We start from the raw sequence: 27,551 nt of genomic DNA on the forward strand, positions 1-27,551 counted from the left end.
TAAAGTTGCTGTAATCAGCTGGCCCCCAGGAGGGATGCTGTTTAAGTAAGAACCTGAAGTGAAGTCTTTTGAGTTACCCAAGAGGGACACTGAGGCAAGGAGCCACTTGCAGGGCTGCCCCAAGGGGGTGTCCTGGAGGAGGCCATTCATCTACAGGGAGACTAGCCTCTGGGGGCACCTCCAAACAGAGCAAAGGCTCACTCCATTGCCAAAGCCCACTTCAAAGTACTGAGTAATGGCTAATAGCCACTTCGGCTCCAGCCAGCAGCAGCAAGATGGGAGAGGCCCAGCAAAGGGAGTGGGACAGTGTTGAAATCCTGGGGCTAATTACCATACAAGAGGCTGCTTTAAGCATGGTGCCTCCTCAGTACCCTGAGCACTGGGCCAGCCGAGCAGCATGCAAAGGGAGAAGCCTCTGTTCCTACTCTGGAGTGCGAAAAGGGTGGGGACAAGGAGCATGGCTAGGGCAGATCTCACCGTGGCTATTCTGTATTGTTGCCCCTTTCCATTCCCGATCTGAAGCTTCCCCACCCCAGTACGGGTGTGGTCCCAGCAAGTCAGTAAGTTTGGGATGGAAATTCCCACAGTATCTAACCAAGGACGCTCATCCCATTACATTGGAAACACTGGCTGGGGTGATGCTCATCAGCCATGCTGAGCTTCTAAAGCAGGAAGACAGTGCATTGTAAAGCCGATTATACTGATTTGCTTTAGCACAGTGCAGCGAGCAGCAGAAACAGGAAACATCACAATGGTCTTCAGTGTACCGGAGATGTCTCAATTGTTACACTCAGCAATACGCCTGTTCCTATTAACGTGCCATTCAGTTATTTAGGAGAGCAGCAGAAAGTCATTGCCAAAAGGGACTGACAGGCAGCTTTTGACTTTGGTTCTGGCTCGGTGACACGTTTTTGCACCAGACTTGTGTGATCCATAAGCAGGCAACTTTCTGGAAGCAAACGGCATTGAGCTGGATTCCTAGGGAAGGTCACGCTAAAGGTTATGAAAGGCAGAAAGAAAGGGGCTCCCTGTGCTTGCTCAGGCAATAAATAACAGACAGCTTCCTGAGAAATCCAGCTGGCATGAAGGAGCAGCCGGCACAGCCCAGCGCAGGACCTGAGTGACCTGAGCAACAGCCATGAGCAGAGCCAACTTCTCCAAGCTCCTGCCCAGGTGCAGGAGAAAGCAGCCATCTGGCAGCAGTTACGATTCCGAGGGCTATTGAAGGACTCGGCCAGAGGGCCCAGCTGGGAAATCAAACATGCACCTGCTGCTCACAGAAACGTACTCTCCTCAGGGGATGGCCACACTTCGAGCTGGGGCGTGATTCGTAGCTCGAGGGGAAATACAGCTAGTGAGCTAAAGCCAGAGCACAGCCTTGGCAGTGCGACCAGCCGTCCCAAGGACATCCCAATGGGCTGGGCCGGGGGCTGCTAGCCCCTCCTGCGGCTGGGCTACACTCTCCCTAGCATGCGAACCCGATGAGAGCTCATGTGAGCATTTCTCCTTGAGCTGAGACTCAATCCCCAGCTCCAAGTGCCGACGTACTCTAAGGGGCAACATTTCTGTATCCGTTCTTTAGAAACAACCTGCGCTGGGGGAAGAGTGTCAAAACCATTCTCACGCATATTCAATCTTGTTTCTAAATGAGTTTGCTTTTCCTGTGTCATCCCTCACTGTGTCTGCTCTCCCCATATAGTCTAGTGAATGAGTTCACTGGCAGAAAGATCCTGGAAACAGGCAATGCTAAGTGACTCTTGCAAAAGAAACAAACATACCAGGTGACCTGCATGTCACAAACAGCTCAAAGATTCACTATCCAGAGCTCACAAGGAACTGGAAAAAGCTGACAGCCATAACTCATTCCCAGAGAGTTCAAATCAGCTGGAGGAGTGATGGGAAATTCACAAACAGGAAACACTTGGTAAATCATTAGTTGGGAAGGACAGCCCCGCTCCAGAGATGTGGACTCCTAGTGCCATCTACACTGGGATACCAAACAGCAGAGCCTGATTCCACAGGAGGGGGCCAATTTTGGTTAGACGTATTCCTGGAGGCTTCATCACGTGACATAATCTTTAATTAAAGATTAATCTGTAATTCCTGGAGACTCCAGGACAATCCTGGAGGATGGGCAACCCTATTCCACAGCAACTTCAGGCCAGGGGCTGGGGAAGGAGATGGAGTGGGGAGATCCGGGCAGTGCACCACGTCCGCAGCACCTCACGGCTCCACCCACACTGAATGTCAGCTACTCCCACTCCTCTGCCCTGCCCGAGCAGGTCTCCCATCAATCAGCTATCTTCACCTGCACCAATTACACAGCCGGACGAGTGCTAGGCTCGCCTGGCCAAGGTCTGGGATGGCTGTGAGCTGTGAGCCAGTCTGCACAACCCACCAATGCAAACCAGGAACATGAAGCAATGAGCAGGCTAGTCCTTCAGTGCCGGGTCTACCATCCACTCCTCAGTTCTCCATCTCACCTCCATTGCCTCCCGCCCGCCACCCACCGCCCACATCATCTCCAGCCTCAGCAGCTGCCTCTTGGGGGCTGCAGGCTGGAGGGCTGTTCAAAGAGGATTTGCACATGTTCCCAGGTATGCTGGCTGCCCCAGGGAAGGAGAGGCAGGGAACCGGGGTCAGGGAAGGGGTGTTCCTCATTTGTATCTCAGCAGCCTCCCCACCCCCTCCCAGCATCCCAACTGAATCAATTGCTTCAGATCGCTCCCCACCGCTGGAGCCGTCTCTGCTGGTAACAGTCCCTGCAGCCAGCCCATCAGCAGGGTGTAGCAGCCATGCCAGGCAGGCAGCGTGAGAGGAAGGCTCCCAGCCCGACCCAGCAGCCATCGGTGTGTCAAGGCGTAGATGGGAGAAACTGCCCTGGCTGGCTGTGAAGGGAAACCGTAGGCGGTTGAAGGAGGAAGTGTGGTAAGCAAAGGTCACTAGAGCTTAGTCAGAGACCTCCGGAAGAAGCTGCTGTGCTCTGTTAAAGCACCAGAGGGGAAACCTCAAGACTTCGTTTCCTTCATTGTCTCAGCTAGCCACTGCTGCAAACAACATGGCACCGGTAGGACAGGGAAGGACAGCTCAGCATGGTGACTGCACAGCACACAGCGGCCTTGGAAGGGCCGGCCTGTCATCCCTGGAGAAGAGCCCTGTCCACTCCCACAACAGCAAGGGACTGCCTCTGCAAGAGGCCTGCAGTTCCCTGGCAACCAGAGTTCTGCCTATGTGCCCCGGAATATGAACAGACTGGAGCCTGTGTGGGGTGATGGTGGGCAGGGCTGGCTGGAACCCCCAGGGAAGGGTAGCTAGGAAGGAAGGCTCACTGCGTGTCCTGAGCTCCTCCCATGGGGTGTACATTCAGCAGGACAAGCAGGAGGGGAAATCATGTACTTCTGAAACCCTTGCAACAGCAAGAAACAACGGTGGGTGACGGCATGCTGCCTGGGCTGCCCCACTTGCCCACTGGGCCTTGATGGGCCAGCGAGCCATTGAGAATCCACCAAAGCCAGGCTTCTGCCTGCTGGCACACTCACCCTCCTGGAGTTTGACACTCTGGAGATAGAGAGGATTCCTCAGCACATTGCAGCGCCCGGGCTCATCTTCCTTAGTGAAGAGCAGCAAGTCCGAGTAGATGAAGACGGTCACCTGGAGGGTAAGATGACAACACAGGAGGCATCAGGAGCCATTGTCAAAGAGCCTCCTTCCAGCCTAGACAGGCATCAGCCCCAAGAGTTAGCCTGGAACTCCACGGCCTCCTTTCCAGCCCCGCAGAGGCCTCTGGAGACACACTGGCAATGAAGGGAGCATTTCAGACACCGCAAAACTCACACTACTTCAAACGGCAGACGCTTGCTAGCATCAACAAGTTATTAGCCCATCACTCCTACCCTGCAATCTGTTGTTTCCAGGGGACTTCTGGAGCCCTGTGATGGGAGGAATCAAAGTGTCCAGAATGTAATAGATGCAATTGTTGTGCCCACATGCACACACCCACACCGCTCTCTCTCCAACCCTCTTTTCCAAGGTTTTCACACCCCAGGATGAAGGACAGGAAATGATTTGAGTTGTGGAAGTTCCAGTCTGGGAGCACATTTACTCTCTCAGATTGCATGAGAACCCATTTTGGTGAGGACGAGGGGCTTTGACTCTGTTTTAACCATCACACACTGTCCTGCTCCCCTCAAGTAAACAACAGGTTGGCTCTGAAGGAGCCATGCTAAAGGAGAATGTTTGCAGGCATGTAATGGGGACAAACAATGATACTTAAAAACAATAATTATTTTGGCTGCAATTGGGATGCAAATATTACAAAATACGAAAGCTACATGCCTTAGCGACTTAATTCCCCTGAAACTCGGGTGAGGGACCTACTATATATTCATGGCATTAACTGCATAAATGGAAGGCAGATTTTCTTCTGGGTTTGTACAGCTCCTAGCACAGCGTGGTCCTGATCCATGACTACGGCTTCTAAGTGCTACTGCAATAATAATAATAAATAACAAGCAAAAGAATCAACTCATCCACCAAGTGGGACTCCATGACTCAGATGTTAGCAGTTCTGTCCTGCCAGCCAGTGTATGGCTCGGCTTGGTTACGGCTCGCTGGCCTCTGAGCTTGCCCAAGTCTCAGCCAGATGCCCAAAGCACACATCCAAACCTAGATTGAAAAGGGGACAGGACAAACCCTTGGGAACCTCTTGAATTTCTTTCTCCTCTAAAGGTGCATGCTTCCCTAGACAGCCAATAGGCGCGCTGTGTGAGGGATGAAGTGGAACAGGAGAGAGCCAACCTGCTGCTGTTCTCCCTGATCACCCCCAGCTCAGTGCCAGCAGTTGTACTGCACCTCCAGGAATGCTGCCGCTGAACGATGCCGAGTAACTACCCCAACGTCTTTGTGGCCAAACTTGTGGCAACTTATTTCCAAAAGCAGAAAATTAAAAAAGCTTTTTGCTAGGGTTGTAAGAGAGAATCCACTTGCTGGCTTCGCTACTGCTCTGTTGCCACCATTCCCTGGACCACCCTTCAGCCAGGGCACTGACTGAGTCACTGTTTACACATGCAGTGTGGTTCTGAGAGATGAGGCAGATTTCACTAGGCGAGGGGCCAGATTTCAGGTTCTAACAGAACTCCGTACGTCGTGTCAGTGTTTGGCTCTGGCGCTGAAATGAGTGGCCTTGCTACAGTCCGTTTTCCTTCCTGCCCACAGGTTTGGTTTTGTGGAGTTCTCAGGAGTGAAGAACTATGAACCTCGCTTTAGCTTACAAATAAAACTAGCATTGTGTTTGCTTCTCTCACTGAACAGCCAGCAGCCCTGCCCTGCTGCCCACGCTCACCCCCTCAGGGTTTGGCTTAATTATTAACTTCAAGACCGACACAGTACAAACCTCACTCTAAGCCTGCTTCTGAATTTGGCTTGTTCCAAGGGTCACTCCCTGGGGATCCCTCCAGCCCTGGCCCTAGTTCACTCTGCCTTGTAAGGAGACACTCCAGCACTGCCGTACTTTCCAACAGGAACTAACAGGAAACAACGGAGACCAGGAAAAGTCAGCAAAATCACTCTAGCTCCATGGGTGGGGTCATAGGACATAGTTATTTCCAGGCTGGATCAGACTCAGGATCCACCTGGTCCAGTCTCCTGTCTCTGGCAGTGGCAGTACCAGCTGCTTCAGAGGAAGGTGTGAAAACCCAGTAGTGATCAGATGGGGGATAATGTGACCTTTGCATTAGGTCTCTAAAGGTACATCTGCAATGGAATAAAAGACCCATGGCATGGCCACGGCTGGCTTAGGTCAGCTAACTCAGGCTCACGGGGCTCAAGCTGCAGGGCTAAAAATTGCTGTATAGACATTCGGGCTCAGGCTGGACCCTGGGCTCTGGGACCCGCCTCCTCAAGGGGTCCCTGAGCTCGGGCCCGAGCCTGAACATCTACACAGCAGTTTTTCACCCTCGCAACCCGAGCCCCGCAAGCCCGAGTCAACTGACCCAGGCCAGGGTTTAATTGCAGTCTAAACGTACCCTAATAGTTAGAAACTGGCTCAAGCCCTGAAGCCTGAGGTTTGATGTCCCTTCCAAAACGTTTGTTGTCATTAATTATAACAACTCTGGATGTTCTTGTTATCCATATAAATGTCCAACCTCTTTTTGAATCTTGTTAAATTCTTGGCCTTAGCAAGTTCCTGTGGTAAGGAGTTCCACAGTCTAATATTGTGTTGTATGAAGAAGGGTTTCTGTTTGTCAGTTTTGAATTTGTCACCCTTTAATTTCATTGAATGCCCCCTTGTTCTTGTGTTATGAGACTGAGAACAGAAGTTCCCAATCTCCCTTCTCTAGACCATTCATTACTTTACATGCTTTTATCATGCTGCCTCCTATTCATCTCCTCTTTAAAGTAAACAATCTCAATCTTTTCAATCTCTCTACCTGGGAATTTTTTCAGGCCCCTTGTCATTCTCATCATCCTAGGACCAAGAGTCTGTCACACTCCCCAAGAAAAATATTACAGTTATTTTGCAAATACACATCCCTTTAAGCCCAGTGAAAACAAAAACAGAAAAGCGCTTCCTTTAAAGTAGAGCTGCTCACACACTGAACTTTCCATTCCATGGAAAGCTCCAGCATTTGAAATATTTATTTTATTTTTCTTCCAAATCGGAATGAAAAGCTGCAATTTCAAAATTTCCCACCAAACAAAATTTCAAATTCGGACCCATCAAAATATTTCATTTTGATCATGTTGATTCTTTTCCTTTCAACTATTTTATTAAAATATTAAATATAATATATTTTCTGTCATATTAAATAGAACACAAAATATAATAAAATTATTATTTTAATGATATTAAAGTCTAATCAAAATGAATAGAAATAATAAACAACACAAAATGGTTTAACTGTATTGAAAATGACAATATTGAAATGAAATGAGAAAGTCGACATGAAACATTTCATCTTTTCCTGTGGAAAATGCCCTGCCAGGTGGAGGAGGAGGAGGAGAGAGCACTGACTCTGAGCTCTGGCCAGGCAGAGGCCAGTAGAGACTTTGGTCAGAGCTGTTTCAATGGGGTGCAGGGGGTGGAAGCTGGACTGGAGAGCGTCTCATAGAATCATAGAATATCAGGGTTGGAAGGGACCTCAGGAGGTCATCTAGTCCAACCCCCTGCTCAAAGCAGGACCAATTCCCAACTAAATCATCCCAGCCAGGGCTTTGTCAAGCCAGGCCTTAAAAACCTCCAAGGAAGGAGATTCCACCACCTCCCTAGGTAAAGCATTCCAGTGCTTCACCACCCTCCTAGTGAAATAGTGTTTCCTAATATCCAACCTAGACCTCCCCCACTGCAACTTGAGACCATTGCTCCTTGTTCTGTCATCTGCCACCACTGAGAACAGCCGAGCTCCATCCTCTTTGGAACCCCCCCTCAGGTAGTTGAAAGCAGTTATCAAATCCCCCCTCATTCTTCTCTTCTGGAGACTAAACAATCCCAGTTCCCTCAGCCTCTCCTCATAAGTCATGTGCTCCAGACCCCTAATCATTTTTGTTGCCCTCCGCTGGACTCTTTCCAATATTTCCACATCCTTCTTGTAGTGTGGGGCCCAAAACTGGACACAGTACTCCAGATGAGGCCTCACCAATGTCGCATAAAGGGGAACGATCACGTCCCTCGATCTGCTGGCAATGCCCCTACTTATACAGCCCAAAATGCCATTAGCCTTCTTGGCAACAAGAGCACACTGTTGACTCATATCCAGCTTCTCGTCCACTGTAACCCCTAGGTCCTTTTCTGCAGAACTGCTACCTAGCCATTCGGTCCCTAGGCTGTAGCAGTGCATAGGATTCTTCCGTCCTAAGTGCAGGACTCTGCACTTGTCCTTGTTGAACCTCATCAGGTTTCTTTTGGCCCAATCCTCCAATTTGTCTAGGTCCCTCTGTATCTGATCCCTACCCTCCAGCGTATCTACCACGCCTCCCAGTTTAGTGTCATCTGCAAACTTACTGAGAGTGCAGTCCACACCATCCTCCAGATCATTAATAAAGATATTAAACAAAACCGGCCCCAGGGTTTTGGGTCTGGGAAGAAACTAGCGGGGAACTCCAGACACAGGTTGCAGACAGTGTGTTCAAGGATCTGAAAGGGAAAGGGAGATGGGGCAGTAAATGGAGAGACAAGTAGGGTGAAGATAGAGGCAGAATATCATTTAGTTTAGAAGCCAAGCAGATCTGAACTGAAGATCACAGAGGCACAAACACAGAACATAAAATGCCATTTCACAGTCACTTTTCTGAGCAGACCTACTGGGAACATGGAAAAATTAAAATTCAGCATGTAGAGAAAACAAGAGTAGAGACCAATGCAGACTACACAGGAGACGTTTATACCAGTGGTTCTCAAACTTCTGTGCTGGTGACCCCTTTCACAGAGCAAGTCTCTGAGTGCGACCCCCCCCTATAAATTAAAAACACTTTTTATATATTTAACACCATTATAAATGCTGGAGGCAAAGCAGGGTTTGAGGTGGAGGCTGACAGCTCGCGACCCCCCATGTAATAACCTTGTGACCTCCTGAGGGGTCCCGACCCCCAGTTTGAGAACCCCTGGTTTATACCAAACAGGAGCGGAGTCCAGTGCAGATTACACAGGAGGCGTTTATACCAGGGTGCAAGTGTCCAGGGGGCTCCTGGTTTTCAGAAGGTGGTATTCACCTTTACACCAAAGGCCACACCCATCACAGAGAAATGGTTCCCTCCATCTTCCTCGTGAACCCCGTGGCAAAGCAAGGGCAGGGTGAACCCCCCAGATGACTCGGAAAGCCTAGGCACCTGGAAGAGGTTCCTCCTGAAGAGCTAGGGGAACGGCCAACCCTTGGAGGAGGGAGCATTCCAGAAGTTAGGGCTTGGATAGTTACATACCACTGTACCAGGTAGCTGCATTTGAGCTAGTTCTTTTCTGGAGCATGTAGAGAAATAAGCCAGCCCTGGAGCACAAGCAAAGCATTTCCTGCTGAGCCTCAGACTGGGGGTGCTGAACCGAGGGTTCGCTGAGCAGCGGCCTCGGGGACTGACTCCGCAGGTTCAGGCAGGATTCTAACTGCTAACAAGGTGGGTCACCAGAAGTGCTACCCAGCTGCTCCAGTGCGGCCCCTGGCGAGGTGTGGCCCCCCACAGCTCTCTCCCGAATGGTGCTGTCACTGCTGTGACCCGAGCTAGCAGCCTCCTGTGAGGTAGCGGGGCACGGAGACGCAGAGAGTTTCCTGGGAAAGGTCCTTTTCACACATTCGTAGATTTTTGAGGTCAGACAAGACCATGATGAGAATGCAGCCTGCAGAACATAGGCCAGAGAATTCCACCCAGGGCTTCCCCCAGCATGCCCATGTGTTCCCGCTGAGCTCTTAAACAGCACAGCCAATCTCCAGGGGGATCTAAACACAGGTTTTGTACCGACTGAGCTATAGTGCTACATAAACTGATAGAACTGAGTTTGTCAGTGAGGGGGATGGGAGGGTCAAGGATGGGGAGGTGTAAGAGGGGGGTGTGGGGTAGGGAGGGGAAGGTGGGGGGGTGTCACTGGGGCAGGATGGCAGGGTGGGGTGGAGAGGGGAAGTTGAGGGGGTGGAGAGGAGACGTGAAGGTGAGGGGGTGTCACTTGGGCGGGATGGCAGGGTGGGGGTGGAGAGGGGAAGGTGGGGGGTGTCACTCGGGTGGGATGGAAGTATGGGGGTGAGGAGGGGAAGGTGAGGGGGTGTCACTGGGGCGGGATGGCAGGGTAGGGGTGGGGAGGGGAAGGTGGGGGGGTGTCAAGGAGACGTGATGGCAGTGTGGGGGTGGGGAGGGGAAGGTGAGGGAGTGTCAAGGAAACGTGATGGCAGTGTGGGGGTGGGGAGGGGAAGGTGAGGGGGTGTCACTCGGGTGGGATGGCAGAGTGGGGGTGAGGAGGGGAAGGTGGGGGGGTGTCAAGGAGACGTGATGGCAGTGTGGGGAGGGGAAGGGAAGGTGAGGGGGTGTCACTTGGGTGGGATGAGAGGGTGAGGGGTGGAGAGGGGAATGAGGGGTGTCACTGGGGCAGGATGGCAGGGAGGGGAAGGTGGGGGGGTGTCAAGGAGATGTGATGGCAGTGTGGGGGTGGGGAGGGGAAGCTGAGGGGGTGTCACTGGGGCGGAATGGCAGGGTGCGGAGGGGAATGAGGGGTGTCACTGGGGCAAGATGGCAGGGTGGGGAGGGGAAGGTGAGGGGGTGTCACTCGGGCGGGATGGCAGGGTGGGGGTGGGGAGGGGAAGGTGGGGGGGTGTCAAGGAGACGTGATGGCAGGGTGGGGGTGGGGAGGGGAAAGTGAGGGGGTGTCACTGGGGTGGGATGGGAGGGTGAGGGATGGAGAGGAGAAGGTGAGGGGGTGTCACTGGGGCGGGATGGCAGAGTGGGGAGGGGAATGAGGGGTGTCACTGGGGCAGGATGGCAGGGAGGGGAAGGTGGGGGGGTGTCAAGGAGACGTGATGGCAGGGTGGGGGTGGGGAGGGGAAGGTGAGGGGGTGTCACTGGGGTGGGATGGGAGGGTGAGGGATGGAGAGGAGAAGGTGAGGGGGTGTCACTGGGGCGGGATGGCAGAGTGGGGAGGGGAATGAGGGGTGTCACTGGGGCAGGATGGCAGGGAGGGGAAGGTGGGGGGGTGTCAAGGAGATGTGATGGCAGTGTGGGGGTGGGGAGGGGAAGGTGGGGGTGTGTCAAGGAGATGTGATGGCAGTGTGGGGGTGGGGAGGGGAAGGTGAGGGGGTGTCACTGGGGCGGGATGGCAGGGTGGGGAGGGGAATGAGGGGTGTCACTGGGACAGGATGGCAGGGTGGGGGTGGGGAGGGGAAGGTGGGGGAGTGTCAAGGAGACGTGATGGCAGGGTGGGGGTGGGGAGGGGAAGGTGAGGGGGTGTCACTCGGGCGGGATGGCAGTGTGGGGTGGGGAGGGGAAGGTGAGGTGAGGGGGTGTCAAGGAGACGTGATGGCAGTGTGGGGGTGGGGAGGGGAAGGTGAGGGGGTGTCACTGGGGCGGGATGGCAGGGTGGGGAGGGGAATGAGGGGTGTCACTGGGGCAGGATGGCAGGGTGGGGGTGGGGAGGGGAAGGTGGGGGAGTGTCAAGGAGACGTGATGGCAGGGTGGGGGTGGGGAGGGGAAGGTGAGGGGGTGTCACTCGGGCGGGATGACAGTGTGGGGTGGGGAGGGGAAGGTGAGGGGGTGTCACTGGGGCGGGATGGCAGGTTGGGGAGGGGAATGAGGGTGTCACTGGGGCAGGATGGCAGGGAGGGGGTGGGGAGGGGAAGGTGGGGGAGTGTCAAGGAGACATGATGGCAGGGTGGGGGTGGGGAGGGGAAGTTGAGGGGGTGTCACTCGGGCGGGATGGCAGTGTGGGGTGGGATGGGGAAGGTGAGGTGAGGGGGTGTCAAGGAGACGTGATGGCAGTGTGGGGGTGGGGAGGGGAAGGTATTGAGCGATTAAGTCTCTGGCCCAATCGGACTTGTTAGGCTGGAGGGAATTGCCGTGAGTGGCAGTTACTGAGAGGCTGCTTTTGAAACCTCCCCTGGAGTTCAGTGGGTCCGTCTGACCCATTGTCCCAGCCCGGCCCAGCTACCCCAAGCACTGGGATCTTGCAGCACAAGGCGGCGAGGAACGAGCTGAAGAGAAAGTCCTGCTTGTGTCTCTGAGGTGGGGGCTCGGGGCGTGTGGCGCTCCCAGTGCAGGGTTTCCGGCTGCCCCGAATGGAATCCCGATGGCTGGGAAGGCAGGGAAAAGAGGGAGCAGGGAGAAGAGGGGCGTGGGGACTTGTTGTAGCGTCAGTGGCTGCCTTCAAGGGCATTAGGGAATGGGCCAGACAAAGGCAAAGTACATCTAGGTTCCTCTGCAGAACAGGCTGCAGCATTCTGGATCCTCTGGCTGGAGGGATTTCCCCCCCTTGTTGGGGGGATTTCGGAAGACCATAAAAGCGGGAATTGCAATACAGTCTAGACAGGATGTGTGTGAGGCCTGAATAAGGATTGCACCAGAGGTAGGGCCAGAGAAAGGACAGATTCTGGCAGGGCTCCAGAGATGGAGACTGATTCCCTCCTACAGGAGATGGAGGACAAAGAGCTTCGGGTTCCTGGCTTTGGAAGTGCCAAGTTATGGTCCAAGTGAAGGGGATGATGATGGAGTCCGGGAGGAAAGGCAAAGCAGTTCATTTTGAACCAGCTGCCTCATGGCTTCCTGCTCCTGAATGATTCAGAGCCCAGGCAAACAGAGGGATCAGAGAGCAATGCCCACAGCGGTGCCAGGCACCTGCCACTCAGAACTGGTGTCCTAGGCTGAAGCAGGCCAGGGTGAGAAGAGAAGGAGGGCAGAAGGCAATGGCACACTGCAGAGAGGAAAGGGGATTATCCAGAAAATGAGAGCAGACCAGAGAGCGAGATAGAGAAGGCCGAGGGCTGCCCTGAGATCAAGCCAGGTGGGAAGAGAGGTGTGACATTCTCTATCTTGGGGGAGCGTCCTGGAACCCCCATATTCCTCATTTTCGTATAATCGTGATCTTACATAGAAAGCAGGCCTTGTAAGGTATCAGGGGAAAGGTTATGATCTGCTGAAAGTCATTTCTCTATCCATATATGTATATCATTAATGCATGTGAAATTATGAGAATTGTGTTGTATGGTTGTCACTAAAACATGCTGTAAGTTGGGGAATCAGCCAGATATTAGCTCCCCAGAGGCAACAACAAGGAAAGTAACCAATGCCTGGGTGGGGCGTTAAACAACCTATCACCAGCCATTGTCCAGCAAGGGAGCTACAATGCAATGACTCACCTGCATGAGGCCACACCAGGGGAACTGCCCAACCTTGCCTGGGGACTCAGCAATGCCCCCTGGATGTGCCTGGACTTGTGTTTTCCAAGTGCATGGTCTGGCCACATGCTGGACTTTTTATCCTGCCCCCACCTACACTGCAAGCAACTAAGACACTGAGAAGAAGACAAGACTCCAACAGAGGAGATTGGCCCAGATTTCAAGGGTGAAATCTGTATATTAAGGACTGCAATATCCAATGGGGTGAGAAAACCTGCTTAATCTAGTTGTTGCCCAGTCTAATAGGGTTGAGAGGTTAGACTGCGTGCTTATATTTTATTTCTTTTGGTAACTAACTCTGACTTTTTGCCTATCACTTAAAATCTACCTTTTATAGTCAATACATTTGTTTAATTGTTTATCTTTACCAGTGAGTTTGTATGAAGTGTGGGGCAAATCTGCTCTAGTTTGACAAAGGCTGGTGTATGTCCACTTTCCATTGCTGAAGTGGTGAACCAATTAATCAATGTGCACTGCCCATCTTGAGCAGTGCAAGACGGTATATTGCTGGGGTACAGTGCTGGGAGCTGGGGGGATTTGGCTGGTGCCTTTCTCTGTGTGATTCATGAGTGGCTCTGGGAGCATTCATGCAATCTAGCTGGGCGTGGGGCTCCACCTGCAGTTGTGCTGAGTGATCACAGTGCCTGGAGGGGTTTGCTGCTGGTCACTAGCAAGGCATTGTGAGAGACAGCCCAGGCTGGGGAGAGTTCAGAGGGCACAGAGGTCCCACAGTCTCAGGCTGCACCTCGGGCGGATCCCATCACAAGAGGGACCCATGACTCTATAGTATAGGGTGAGACTCTGCTCTTGGGCATGCCACCGTAAATCGGACATGAAAGGTTTAAGGATGACAAGCAGATGCTCTCAGTTCCACTGGAGAAGGGAGGTCTCCAGCTTTCTGAAGGGATGCGCTGCACCTGCCTCCTGCCCTGCCAGGTCCCATGAGATCTAGATAAGTTCATGGAGGATAGGTCCATCAATGGCTATTAGCCAGGATGGGCAGGAATGGTGTCCCTAGCCTCTGTTTGCCAGAAGCTGGGAATGGATCACTTGATAACCTCTTGTGTTCATTCCCACTCTCATCCCCTAGACGTGATAGACCACCAGGCCCTATTTGTTCTCTGGTGCCCTCACTCTGACAGAGCTTGGACGTCTACAGCAGGGGCCCCAAAATGGCTAACCAGAGCCACTTGGCTATAGTGACAGGGCAGCATATTTCTTCTAGCTAGAAAAGCCTCAGCATGACCCTCTTCATGTTCCCATCTACTTCCACTTCCTGCCCCCCTCACCTTGGCCAGCCAGAAATGGCAGCTCAATGACACAGGGTTAGCTAACATTTTGCTGCACCGGAGACAGGCAACTCCAATCAACCCAGAGTGGGCATCAGGGCTGGACTAAATCATTGCCCACAGAGGGGCGGGGGGAGGTAAATATTGTGACAGTGCCTCCACACCCATACAGGAGAAGCACTCCCACAGCTGAGTGCGCCACTGATGCTGCATATACCTGCACTTACTTGGGGGCTCTGGAGCCCTAGAAGAGCCGTGACAGTGAAGGACATTTGAGGCGCAGGCAGGGCAAGAGTCTAGTTGCAAATCAGTGATGAGTTTCCCAAGTTAATGACAGAATTTTCCAATGACGTTCATGGAAAGACCAATGAATCAGATCAGAAAGATGGCGGGATTATATTTTGAACACCATAGAGAGGAACAGGAGCAATTTAACAGAGCTGAACCACACAGATGCTTGTGTGCCATTGGCCAGGAGTGAGGCGGTGGTTTTCTGAGACTCCGCAACCAGCCATCCAAAAACATGAAACACAAAAGGATCTGAATAGCAAATGACAAGGTCCTTCCGTGGCTGCATGGACATGACACAGAATTTCGTGCAGCCAAACAGGTTACCAAGCATCCGAGCGACTACACACGTATCAGCTGAGCTGGAGGAAGAACGGATTTTTCCATTCGTGGCAGTTCCAAAAAAATCAAAACATAATTTCAGTTTGGGCTGAACTGAAACCAAAACTTTTGGAGTTTTCAGTGAATCTAAGAAGCCGAAAACATTTCATTTTGGGTCGAAGGAATTGATTTTTAATAAAAGCAAAGGGACTGAAGGGCTGGATTCACAAAACCCAGCTCAAGGAGATGGCGCTGATGCTGATGCCCCCTTTAGCCCAATCGTGAGGCCACTCACCTGGGAGATGGGAGACCCAGGTTCTAATCCCAGCTAGCAGAAACTAGAACCCAGGTTCCCCCGCGCCAGGTGAGCACCCCAACCCCAGGCTGCTGAGTATTGCAGTGGGGGCTCTCATTCTCTCCTGTTGAGGCTGGTCAGACAGCATGAGAACGACTCTGACTTGGTGGGTACCTGGGTCCAGTCCCTACTCCAGGGAGTATTTATACAAACAGAACAGCTTCAACAGGACATATTGACCAAGACCCATCCCCAGAGGAGCCCATAGCCAGGGGTTAGGGCACTCGCCTGGTGGAAGGGGGAGACCTGGATTCATGCCCCTTCTCCAGAGCAGGGATTTGAACGTGGGTCTCCATACACCAGGGGAGTGCTCTAACCACTGGGCTGAAGGTGTGGGGGTGCCCAGGTACCTCTTCCTCTGGGGAGGCTGATATAGAAATCTAGCCCAAAAAATTGAAGTGAGATGTTTTGTTAATGTCAAAATGGTTCATTTCAGCATTTCCAATTTTAAATTATTGTTTTATCATTTTCATTATAATTATAATTTTCATTTCAACCAAAAAAATTCCCCAAAATTGACACAAATTTGTAAAATGTTTCAGTCAACCCAAATCTACATTTCTTGGCAATCAAAGATTTTGACAGAAACCTTTCTCCCACCTCTACTTGGACAGGAAAAGGAGGGTGCTCCGCATGACAGTGTTTCAAGCAAAATCATCTAAGACAAACTACACGTAGTCCCATGCTTTCACGACAGGCCGAGACCGGTGACTAGAGCCCAACGGAGCCTAGACAAACCTCTTCTTCAGCTTCAAAGACTTGGGGTTTGCAGCACCTACATTTTGGATCCAAATGAAGCCAAAGCAAAACTCAGCTGAAATCACCAGATTCCCCGGGTTTGGCTGTTGAGCCTTCTGATGTACACAGCCTGGCTCAAGCATGTAACCAGCCCTGGTCTGGTTGTTGGGGTTTGCACACCCCTCCTGATAACGCCGCAGGCACAAAACGCAGCAAGTGAGGAGGGGCCAGGGGTTAGGAGAGGGCATATTTCCCCTTTCCGGACCTACACTTACCAAAAACCAAACCCTGGGGAAATCTAGGTATGGTTTCCCTTGAAGCCTGTTTTGGTTTCTCCAGTTTTGGGAGCTTCCACAGTGCACAAAGGTTCCCAACCCTACCCCCGGGATCAGGTCCTGAGCCAACAGTTAAGAAGAAACAAAAACCTCCTGGCTTTTAGGCAAATGACTGGCATGTGTCTGGTATTCTCTCGGTCTCGTGCCATCAAAGTGGAGCCGAAGAAGAGAAGACTCCAGCAACTGCTGTGGCAGTTAGTCTATCCCAAGATGAACTGGCTACAACTGGTTTTGAATTCCACTGGAATGAAGCATTTTAAAAAGTCAAACTCTGACCTTTTCAATCTAACACGTTAGATGCGTAGGAATGTGTTTAAAAAGCATGAGCACAATAACCATGTTAGGAGCGACTGAAATTCTCACCTTTACAGTCTTGCTTCTGCCTTCATGAAGCAGCAGCTCCTCTGACAAAAGGAGAGTCCGGACCGGGTTGCAAAGGTCTAGAGGCTAAACATTAAAAAAAAAAAAAAGGATCCAGAACGTCAACTCGAAATGAGAAAGTTTCCCATGAAACCTGTGTTAACTCTCCACCCCCCAGAAGCTCTGAGCCTTTAGTTTAAGTTGTAAACCACTGAAAGTGAAGCAGCCATGAGCTGCCCTGTGACAGCACATCTCTCAAGGATGGAAACTCTGCAGTCCAGCTAAGTGATGAAAGGGGGAAAAAAAACTCACATTTAACACCTATGTCATATGAAGCTATAAAAAGATTATCAGCAGCTTCTGCTTCTCTGTACATTACTTCTTCTGCAAAGCGTGGGCTTGCCTGTGGCGGCTCGGAGAGCAGGAAGCACAACCACAGCAATAGCCCACCCCGGTCTCATCTAGCTTCAACACGAATATGGGGAGCTACATATTTTTAATTGATTAACTTAATTAGCAAGCTGAAGAGACTCTGGGCAGGGTGCCTTCTCTCCTTCTATGCTGCAGTGGACTTTGGGCTACATAGCCAACTTTGCAGGGGCAACTTGCTTTGACATTGGATAAGCCAAGAACTCAAAAAAAAAAATCAGTTGCTCTGATTCCTGCACAATGCTGACAAAACCAGCTTCTGAGACAATATCATGCAGAAGATCATTCAGAGCAGTGTAACTGCTGCCTTGAATGGGACTTTGCTCTGCAAAGCCTACAAGATGAAATACTGCAAAGCACAGAGGCAAAGTCTGAACTCACTGAAAGACACTGTCGTTAATATCAGTTTTAAAAGTGTGGGAACATTTCAGAGTGAAACCAAGAGTCCCTGACTTGGAAAGACAATAAAACAGTAACAAAGCCCCAGTTGTGTTCTACTTGCACCCATTGCTTGGGCACGGTGAGTTCAGATCACGCATGCAATACACGTGTAGTAGTTGTGCTGTGGAACGCAGTGATAGGGAAGGGAACTTGTTTTGAAAACTAGATTATGGATCTGGCTGGGCTCATCCCAGAAGCTGCAAACTGAGTCAGCCTGGTGCGTACGACTGCCATGAAAGAAGCTGTCCGCACCTATGTTCAGTCCATGTAACCAGGCAGGGCTGAGGAACAAGTGTGTCCCAGACAAAGGAATGCTGGGTTACCTGCCTGCCAAGGTCTCTGATGTAATTCAAGCACTGCAAAGGCCCAGATACAAGGCAGCTGCAGGTGTACGCAAGGCAGCAGGAAAAGCCAGGTTAAACTGAGCAGAGCGTGGCACCAGCCCTCTGGAGAACAAACCTATCAGAGGTTTAGGGGACTGTAAGAAGTGGGGGGAAAGGCAGGTTGTTATCGGGGAGGGAACAAAGAGGTTAGGCCATTTGTAGCCACAGTGGATCCAGTGGATCCCAGCCATGTGGCGTGGTGACACTGAGAGTGGGGTTGAGGTGCGAAACTGGCTTGGACAAGGATGGTCCCTGTTAAGTTTTAGCCACTAGAATGCAGGTTCTATTTTTGTTTTATTTGTAACTATTTCTGTTATCTCAGCTTAGTGTCACTCAATCTCGATTCCTTTTTTGTATATTTACTCAGTGCAGTATATTGAAGTGTGACTCCTCAGCTCATCCAACAGGCTGGTGTGCATGCTGCTCTCTGCAGACAGCAGACGTGGGAACTGCTGGGAGTTCCCGTGACCAGGGGCTAGGTACTGCGGGGCTCACTTTTTAAGGACCTTTGGGGACTGGAGTGCACCTGAGGTTAACCTGCAAGGCAAAGTAAAGGCTGGCAGAGCTTTTAAGGCATTTGTTCAGGGACTAACAGACTGGAGGGTCAGGTGGATGATGCACATCCCTCTGCGGCAAGGGGTAACAAGATGACTCACAGTCCTGAACTTCCAGAGAGGGCATCACAACAGGATTCTCTTAGGTTTCCTGGGACCAAATGCAGGACTATTCAGTCATGAAAAGCTGTGCAATACCACCTGGGCACAAGCAGGAGGTGGAAGCCTTAAAACCAGCTCTTATCATCAAAGTCAGAGCTAAACTGCAAGACCAAAGTTTGTGGGATTGGGAAGTTAGAGCCCCCTCTCCACCTTACCATCCATCTACATCCTGATGCCTGTCTTGACGTGCTTTGATTTTAGGGCTGCCAAGTGACAAGACTACATGAAATTCCTAGTTACATTCCCAGCTGCACAAGTGCACCTTTGCAGCCATGAGCAGAAGCTATGTCGCTCAGTACCTTCTGTAATGAGAACTCGGTGGTCGAAACCCAGGCTTGACTGGTCAGGCTTCCCCCAAACGGCTCAAGCAGCCAAGCACCGAAGGTGGAAAGCTGCCCTTTTACAATGTCAACCACAGAAGCTAGAGAAGGGGAAGTCCATCCCCTTACAAGAGCAGGACGTAGTTCCCCAGAGAGGCACTGAATGCTAGACAATACTAGGAGGGGGAAGCTGAAAATGAGGAGGGATCCAGTTCTTTGGTACACATTGCAGGGAGGATTTCTTTCCCTTCTCTGACAGTATCTCTAGTCATCACTCCAGCTCTGGAGGCGAACTCTGTGCTTCCTGCCAAGAGGCTGCGCTTGGCAGCACCATCCCCGGAGTGCAGCGCAGCACAGCACATGGACAAGGGTCTTTTCCCACAGCCAACAGCTCAGTTCCCTGACCAAAGACTTTTGATGAAAGTCGATTCTAGCGGTAAATGGTGGCTTACGAGTGGGTCTTTGAGGCACAGAGGTGAATGAAGAGCTTAAAGGAAAAGTATTTCCCACAGTGGGATACAGATGTGAGGCACGTTCTCTGGCGCAAAGAGGCAGCACTGCAGTTTGTTAGAGTACTTGAAGTTAGCACGTGCAGGGCGAGTCTGTGATACACGGGCTGCCTTTGGGCCACACCAGGCTGGGTAAACAGGGGAAATCCGATTGTTTAATTTCGTTATTTAAATTACGTTTTTCTTTTTTTAAAATAAACCTGTTTAAAATGAAATCTGAATTTAATACAAGATATGTTAGGGCCTGAACTTCTTATAACTTAGTTGTGAATGTGAAACGGGTTTTGATAAGAGAAATTTACATATCCAAAACATTTAAGATTGTTTTATTTAATCAAAATAAATGTTATATGCAGTTTTGGGTGTTTAATTAAATACCTGTTACCATCCTAATGCAGTTTGGCACAAATCATGAGCCAAAAGTTCATTGTCTCATAAATAAGCAATACATCATTCCCCATTTCTAACATACTAAATGTACAATTAATAAGAATCTGACAATATTAGGCTATATAAATAACTGTGTACCTTGTTATAGTGTTATTGTGTACCCTGCTAGGTTGCAAAAAGATGTACCAAATCTAGTGTAAAGGCACTCTTTGGTTATAAATCAACATGTTTTATCAGTTATATCAGCCAGAGAGAAAGCACCTTTCTTTAGAAAATAACTGGAGAAGCTGATTAAAATCGATGATTTAAATCCAGGCTTTGCACTTGGTGATTTAAATCCCCCTGATTTCAGTCAATCCCCCCTGGCCATACAGCCTGGTTTCCAGATGTGCCGGGAAGGGCCAGCTTACCTGCACAAAGACAGGGAACACGAGCACTTTGGGGGCCAGTGTCACATAGGTGCCATAGCTGGAGTGCGGGATATGAGGCCTCACAATGGTGCAGTTCTGGTAGTTCCCATAGCTCTTCATAGTTTGCACTGTCTTCATCAGCCTGGATTTCCGCCCAGATCCCGTATGGGATTTGCCTTTCCCTGCATTTCCTGGGACCGTGAGAAACCAAAAGAAAGCAAAGGAGACAGAGCGAGAACTGAATTTCCAAGGGTCTAGTCCACTCTGTCATTATAATTCCTGACATCGCTGATAATGCAAAGGGGAGTAACTCGAACTGAGAACTGCAGGGAATCAGTCTCTCTCAGCATTATAGGGCATGGAGCTACAATACTAGCTGAGTGAGCCAAAGATTAACCAAAACATGGGGCCAAATCCTCACCTGGCACAAACAGATTTACACCAGCTGAGGATCTGGCTCTATGGACTTACACTCACACGCACAGCACAGTGGGTGGTTGGTACAAGGGTTTTATCAGCACTGATGTGAAATGGTCGCATTACTCATGAACACCAAAATGCCAATAAAACCCAGTCAGTAGCCCAGCACCCAGCTTGGATTTTGTACACACCATATGTGGTCAAAAATATTCTGCAAATGGTTTCGAGTTTTAAAGAATGTAATTGGCATTATTTGTTGTATGTGTCCAATGGAGCAGGGCTCAAACTCATAAAAACTAACAAATGCAGAACGGCTCTAAACATGAGCGTAAATAGACCCACAACTGTCCCATACCTTGGGACCTTCTTCCCACTGCTAAGCACGGACACTCCCCTTCTCAATGGGATAAAGAGTCATAGAGTTTAAGGCCAGAAGGGACCATCAGATCATGTAGTCTGATATCCTGTATATCCCAGGCCATCGACACCACTCAGCACCCGCACACTCAACCCAACAACCGAATTGAGACCAAAGTATCACAGCTGGCAGGAGACTAGACTTCTGGCCAGGAAATGATTAAGTGAGAGATACCCAGATAATCCTGGCAAGTGACCCACATCCACATGCTGCAGAGGAAGCCAATCCCCCTGCCCGCAGGTCACTGCCAACTCGACGTATGGTGATCAGTTAGACCAGGAGCATATGAACAAGAACCAGCCAGCCACACCCCTCAGAGAGAGAATCCTCGGTGCCACCACAGAGCACCAGCTCACCCCGTCCAACGTCCCATCTCTGGCTGGGGCCAGCCCTGACGCTTCAGAGGAAGAAGGTAAGAAAAAAACCCCAAAGCACCCAGGCCTAGCCCTGCTGGACTTTAAAGCGGTGACATTTTTTCATACAGAAATCCTGTCCCTGGTCCAGAACTGAATCTTGCCCAATCCTAGGGTATCTGGGGCTAGGGGAGCGGATTTCACATTATGGGGAGAAGAAAACATTCTCAGGCAGGTAACTTTTTTAACTGCAGCTCTGAGAAGCTGCTCAGGGTGGGAGATGCCAGAATAAATGTCAGAAAAATGGATCTGTAAATATATTCGTAAGTACATGAATGACCCCAGGCCTCTCCAAAGCGATCGCGTGGCTATTCCAGCTGCTCAGACATGGTGAATGTATATTTCAGTGATGACTCGTGAGTGAGAGTGGCAGCACCCAGCCCACACAGTTTCGGTTTTTAAGCATTGTATTTCACCTTCACGTCCAGGAAATCTGACCAACCTCATTAGTTTTCTTTCCGGACAGGTACCAGAGTCGGTGGTGCTCTGCGTGTGCTGGGAAGATGGGTTGGGGGCCGCTTTGCTCGGATATCAACCCACTCTTTCCTCACTAATGGCATAATTTAGACAGATCAGAACCTTGCAGATTGCTGGGAGCATTTCCCCACACCCACAATCGGAGGCCTGGTGCAGAGAAGCAAGAGACCTGCACTCTACAGCTGAGGGGGATTAATGCGATCCAGAAGCCTATCCATGTCACCCCTCCCTCTGCATTAGAAGGTGTAACCCATCTAACTTTTCCTTCTGATACTCGTTTTACAGCTCTTCCTTTTGGTTACCCCCGGGATGCCCAAGGGGAGCGGGACAGTGGCAGGGAGGGGAGCGGATCATTCTCAATTAGCCAGAGACAGGCGCATACCGGAGCCCGCAATCCAAACTCACCCAAACTATCTCAGCACACTTCCCTAATCCCTGCAAGACTGTGCCCTACACACTCTCTTTCAACTGGCCGAGAGCTGGGAGTGGCGGCACCATCCCAAACTCTCCAGCTGAGCCTTCCTCATAGCGCCAGGAGCCGCTTTAGAAGGTGACAGTCAGAACTGCGTGCATGGGGGAGCTTCCATACAGCCTGTGGTGCAGTGCTGGGATCACTGCTGAGCACAGGCTCTAACTGATGGAGTTTCATGGATCTTTTACTGGCGTGCAGCACTCGGGCATTTTTAGGTGGGGCTCTCTCCTGTGCTTCCATCCTAGCAGTAGCTGCACTGGCTGGAGAAGGAGTTAACTGCCTTCAGAATGCCGCTGTAGAGGTCAGCAGTGCTTCTATATCCGGGGAAATTTCCCAAAGTCTGGGCATTTTTGAGTAAAATGTTTTGAATGAAAATTCCCAATTTCCCAAGTTGAAACATTTTACTCCCAAATTCCCAGGTTTGGGGAAATTTCCCAGGATACAGAAGCACTGTAAAAAACTTTATCTGGGAATTTTTCACTAGATTTGGGAAATGTTTAGCACTAGGTCGGGAAAAGTTGCCATCACGATCTAGAAGCACTCGTTTAGCATGGTTGCTGGTTGCAAAGCTCCATGTCTTGTTACAGATTAAACTAATGCCATTAATAACACTAATGATAGCAGGACAGCTCCGGGCTGCAATGGGCATAGCTAGTAACACAGCTTCTAGTCAATTCCATCTATGGGCACTGCCTTGGACACACCATCCACCTGTGTGCAAACCACATGAAGATGGGAGAATGTAACCCCCTTCCTCTGCCTCAAGTGTCAGCATAGTCTAAAGTGACTGACCCCTCAGAACTGGGGGTCAAGAGAGCTGTCCTCTAATGTCAGCCTGCCTCTGACTCATGAGTGACCTTGGGGCAAGTCACAGCCTCCAGTTCCTCGGTTTCCCCTTTTGTAAAATGGGAATAACAACATGCACCTTTCTCTGTAAAGCACTTTGGGATCCATAGGTGGACAGTGTTAGATGAATGATAGGTGATTTATGGGGGAAGCTGCTCTTTTCAGTCAACTAAACACCTCAAATCCTGGCACAGTTATACCTAAGTGAGAATATACCAGCCGCAGAGCAATGCACCCAGCTTTCAGAACAGCTGCATTCCCAAATGTTTCAGAGTGGCCAGCTGCCAGATTCATTCATCTGTCAGCAGAAGACACTGTGCAGGTGACTCAGCCTGGAAAGCAGCGTGAGTGCGTGTGGGACAAATGTTATGGTAAAGTGTGTATGCCATGCAGTTGTAGCCGGGTTGGTCCCAGGATATTAGAGACAGCTGTTACAGTAAGTGGCACTCTCAATGTGTCACTGAACAGATGCATTCAGCAGAGAACTCCGCTTACCCAGTCAAAGGGCTACGGCTGCAGAGATAGCTAGTGGCCTAAGTGCTGCTTTTGGGGGACAATGAACACTGCTCCTAATAACCCTCCTTTGGACCTGTCAGCCACCCCCTTCAGAGCCTTCTCAGAACTACCCCCAGCAAGCTGGCGTGTGACAAAGATGTGGGGCAGGGGAGTTCCTTGCCTACCAAGAAGCAGGTAGCTCTGAAAATGCAATGCCAGGGTGCTGCCTGTCTGGGGAGGGAGGAGACTGTCAGTCCATCTGGCCCATGGTTAGTGTCAGAGGGGAGATTAAAGCAGGGCTGTCAAGCTGGGGGAAGTTGTAAAATATTTCCTACTGATAACATGTTGTTTGCTGTCCCCCTGGCCAGGGTGGTGGCTGACTACAGAGAGAGCCCTCTTTGGAAAGCCTCCCTGTGACGTGGGGCCACTGAAAGCACTGGGGAGGTACAGGGAGACCCAGACCCACCCCAGGGGTCTCAGCCTACCAGAAGTGACTCCTCATCACAGCTGCAGCACCATAACTGGACAGAGTGCAGGAGCTGGTTTGCAGTACTCCAGCTGCCACCCCTCATCACCCCAAGGAGCCAGAGCAGCCTCTGTATCCCAGAGCAGTCCAAGGGCCTTTGGGGCTGGGAATCTAAGTTCTGTGTCGAGATTTCAGGGCAAAACTACACCTCTACCCCGATATAACGCTGTCCTCGGGAGCCAAAAAATCTTACCCCGGTATAGGTGAAACCGCGTTATATCGAACTTGCTTTGATCCACCGGAGTGCGCAACCCCGCTCCCCCGGAGCGCTGCTTTACCGCGTTCTATCCGAATTGGTGTTCTATCGGGTCGCGTTCTATCGGGGTAGAGGTGTATTGCCAAAGGGATCTGACTGCATTTCTCTGTCAGCCAAAAGCTGCTGCCCTAGTCCCCGTGGATGCTGCCCCTTCTGTGGCTGGTGTTCCACATAGACCAGGGAGAGGACCAAGCAGGCAGAAATCTCCGAGGTCATCCATTAGGACTTAAATCAAATGAGACTCCAGGGCGTTACTAGCAAAGGAATCTTGCCTAAAGCAATGTCCCTCTGCTAGTGCCTAGTGCTTGGGTACAGCAGCGTCAGTACTAAGTGGCTGCATAGGCTGCAGTCCCTCCAGTTGCCCGTTCCTGAATCCAGCCATTTCTGTTATGATCATCACAGAGCGCTCTGCATTTTCTGCTCCTACCTTTGCATTGCAGCTGAAACCCATAAGAAGAAAGAGGAGTGTCCATGTACCAGCAATGCAGATACAGGTGAGCATGTTCTCTCCACAGGTACTAATGCGGAGAATGGAGTAGATGATACATCTGAGGGAAAGGAGCAGAAGGAGACTCCACCGATTGGAAGGCATGAGATGCACTGTCCTAGGCATGGGGGTTCCACGACCACTGCTCCCAAGAGAAGAGGCGGGTGGTGGTGGTCAGGGACTCCCTCCTCAGGGGGACTGAGTCATCTGTCTGCCATCCCAACCGGGAAAAATGAGAAGTTTGCTGCTTGCCAGGAGCTAGGATTCACAATGTGACGGAGAGACTGCCGAGACTCATCAAGCCCTCGGATCGCTACCCCTTCCTGCTTCGCCACTTGGGCACCAATGATACTGCCAAGAATGACCTTGAGCGGATCACTGCAGACTACGTGGCTCTGGGAAGAAGGATAAAGGAGTTTGAGGTGCAAGTGGTGTTTGACCATGGGATGAGTTCCAAGAAGGAGGAGTGCTAGGCAGAGGCGGGTTCCACCTAACGAAGAGAGGGAAGAGCATCTTCGCAAGCAGGCTGGCTAACCTAGTGAGGAGGGCTTTAAACTAGGTTCTCCGGGGGAAGAAGACCAAAGCCCTGAGGTAAGTGGAGAAGTGAGATGCCGGGAGGAAGCACGAGCAGGAGAGTGCAGAGGGGAGGACTCCTGACTCATACTGAGAAAACAGGACGATCAGCGAGTTATCTTAAGTGTCTATACACAAATGCAAGAAGCCTGGGAAACAAGCAGGGAGAACTGGAAGTCCTGGCACGGTCAAGGAATTATGATGTGATTGGAATAACAGAGACTTGGTGGAATAAATCACATGACTGGAGTACTGTCATGGATGGATATAAACTGGTCAGGAAGGACAGGCAGGGCAGAAAAGGTGGGGGAGTTGCACTGTATGTAAGAGAGCAGTATGACTGCTCAGAGCTCCAGTATGAAACTATAGAAAAACCTGAGAGTCTCTGGATTAAGTTTAGAAGTGTGAGCAGCAAGGGTGATGTCGTGATGGGAGTCTGCTATAGACCACCAGACCAGGGGGATGAGGTGGACGAGGCTTTCTTCAGGCAACTAGCAGAAGTTACTAGATCACAGGCCCTGGTTCTCATAGGGGACTTCAATCACCCCGATATCTGCTGGGAGAGCAATACAGCGGTGCACAGACAATGCAGGAAGTTTTTGGAAAGTGTAGGGGACAATTTCCTGGTGCAAGTGCTGGAGGAACCAACTAGGGGCAGAGCTCTTCTAGACCTGCTGCTCACAAACAGGGAAGAATTAGTAGGGGAAGCAAAAGTGGATGGGAACCTGGGAGGCAGTGACCATGAGATGGTCGAGTTCAGGATCCTGACACAAGGAAGAAAGGAGAGCAGCAAAATACGGACCCTGGACTTCAGAAAAGCAGACTTTGACTCCCTCAGGGAACAGATGGGCAGGATCCCCTGGGAGAATAACATGAAGGGCAAAGGGGTCCAGGAGAGCTGGCTGTATTTTAAAGAATCCTTATTGCGGTTGCAGGAACAAACCATCCCGACGTGTAGAAAGAATAGTAAATATGGCAGGCGACCAGCTTGGCTTAACAGTGAAATCCTTGCTGATCTTAAACGCAAAAAAGAAGCTTACAAGAAGTGGAAGATTGGACAAATGACCAGGGAGGAGTATAAAAATATTGCTCAGGCATGCAGGAGTGAAATCAGGAAGGCCAAATCACACTTGGAGTTGCAGCTAGCAAGGGATGGTAAGAGTAACAAGAAGGGTTTCTTCAGGTATATTAGCAACAAGAAGGAAGTCAAGGAAAGTGTGGGCCCCTTACTGAATGAGGGAGGCAACCTAGTGACCGAGGATTTGGAAAAAGCTAATGTACTCAATGATTTTTTTTGCCTCTGTCTTCACGAACAAGGTCAGCTCCCAGACTACTGCACTGGGCAGCACAGTATGGGGAGCAGGTGACCAGCCCTCTGTGGAGAAAGAAGTGGTTCGGGACTATTTAGAAAAGCTGGACGAGCACAAGTCCATGGGGCCGGATGCACTGCATCCGAGGGTGCTAAAGGAGTTGGCGGATGTGATTGCAGAGCCATTGGCCATTATATTTGAAAACTCATGGCGATTGGGGGAGGTCCCGGATGACTGGAAAAAGGCTAATGTAGTGCCCATCTTTAAAAAAGGGAGGAAGGAGGATCCGGGGAACTACAGGCCAGTCAGCTTCACCTCAGTCCCTGGAAAAATCATGGAGCAGGTCCTCAAGGAATCAATTCTGATGCACTTAGAGGAGAGGAAAGTGATCAGGAACAGTCTTCATGGATTCACCAAGGGCAAATCCTGCCTCACTAACCTAATTGCCTTCTATGATGAGATAACTGGCTATGTGGATGAGGGGATAGCAGTGGATGTGTTATTCCTTGACTTTAGCAAAGCTTTTGATATGGTGTCCCACAGTATTCTTGCCGGCAAGTTAAAGAAGTATGGGCTGGATGAATGGACTATACGGTAGATAGAAAGCTGGCTAGATTGTCGGGCTCAATGGGTAGTGATCAATGGCTCCATGTCTAGTTGGCAGCCGGTATCAAGTGGAGTGCCCCAAGGGTCGGTCCTGGGGCCTGTTTTGTTCAA

The 27,551-nt window shown here is 50.7% G+C and overlaps 1 protein-coding gene across 2 annotated transcripts in view; it reads right to left on the bottom strand.

Annotated features, from left to right (window-relative positions):
* RGS3 (regulator of G protein signaling 3) overlaps nucleotides 1–27,551 on the bottom strand; it is a 191,985-nt gene that overhangs the window by 98,271 nt on the left and 66,163 nt on the right. For both annotated transcript variants that reach the window (XM_065418588.1, XM_065418589.1), the window contains 3 exons: nucleotides 20,142–20,332; nucleotides 16,547–16,630; nucleotides 3,540–3,651 (listed from right to left, as the gene is read on the bottom strand). In XM_065418588.1, coding sequence (XP_065274660.1) covers nucleotides 3,540–3,651; nucleotides 16,547–16,630; nucleotides 20,142–20,332 — 387 coding nt within the window. The remainder of the gene's footprint in view (nucleotides 1–3,539; nucleotides 3,652–16,546; nucleotides 16,631–20,141; nucleotides 20,333–27,551) is intronic.

Source organism: Emys orbicularis, chromosome 18 (assembly GCF_028017835.1).
Source record: "Emys orbicularis isolate rEmyOrb1 chromosome 18, rEmyOrb1.hap1, whole genome shotgun sequence".
NCBI lineage: Eukaryota > Metazoa > Chordata > Testudines > Emydidae > Emys > Emys orbicularis.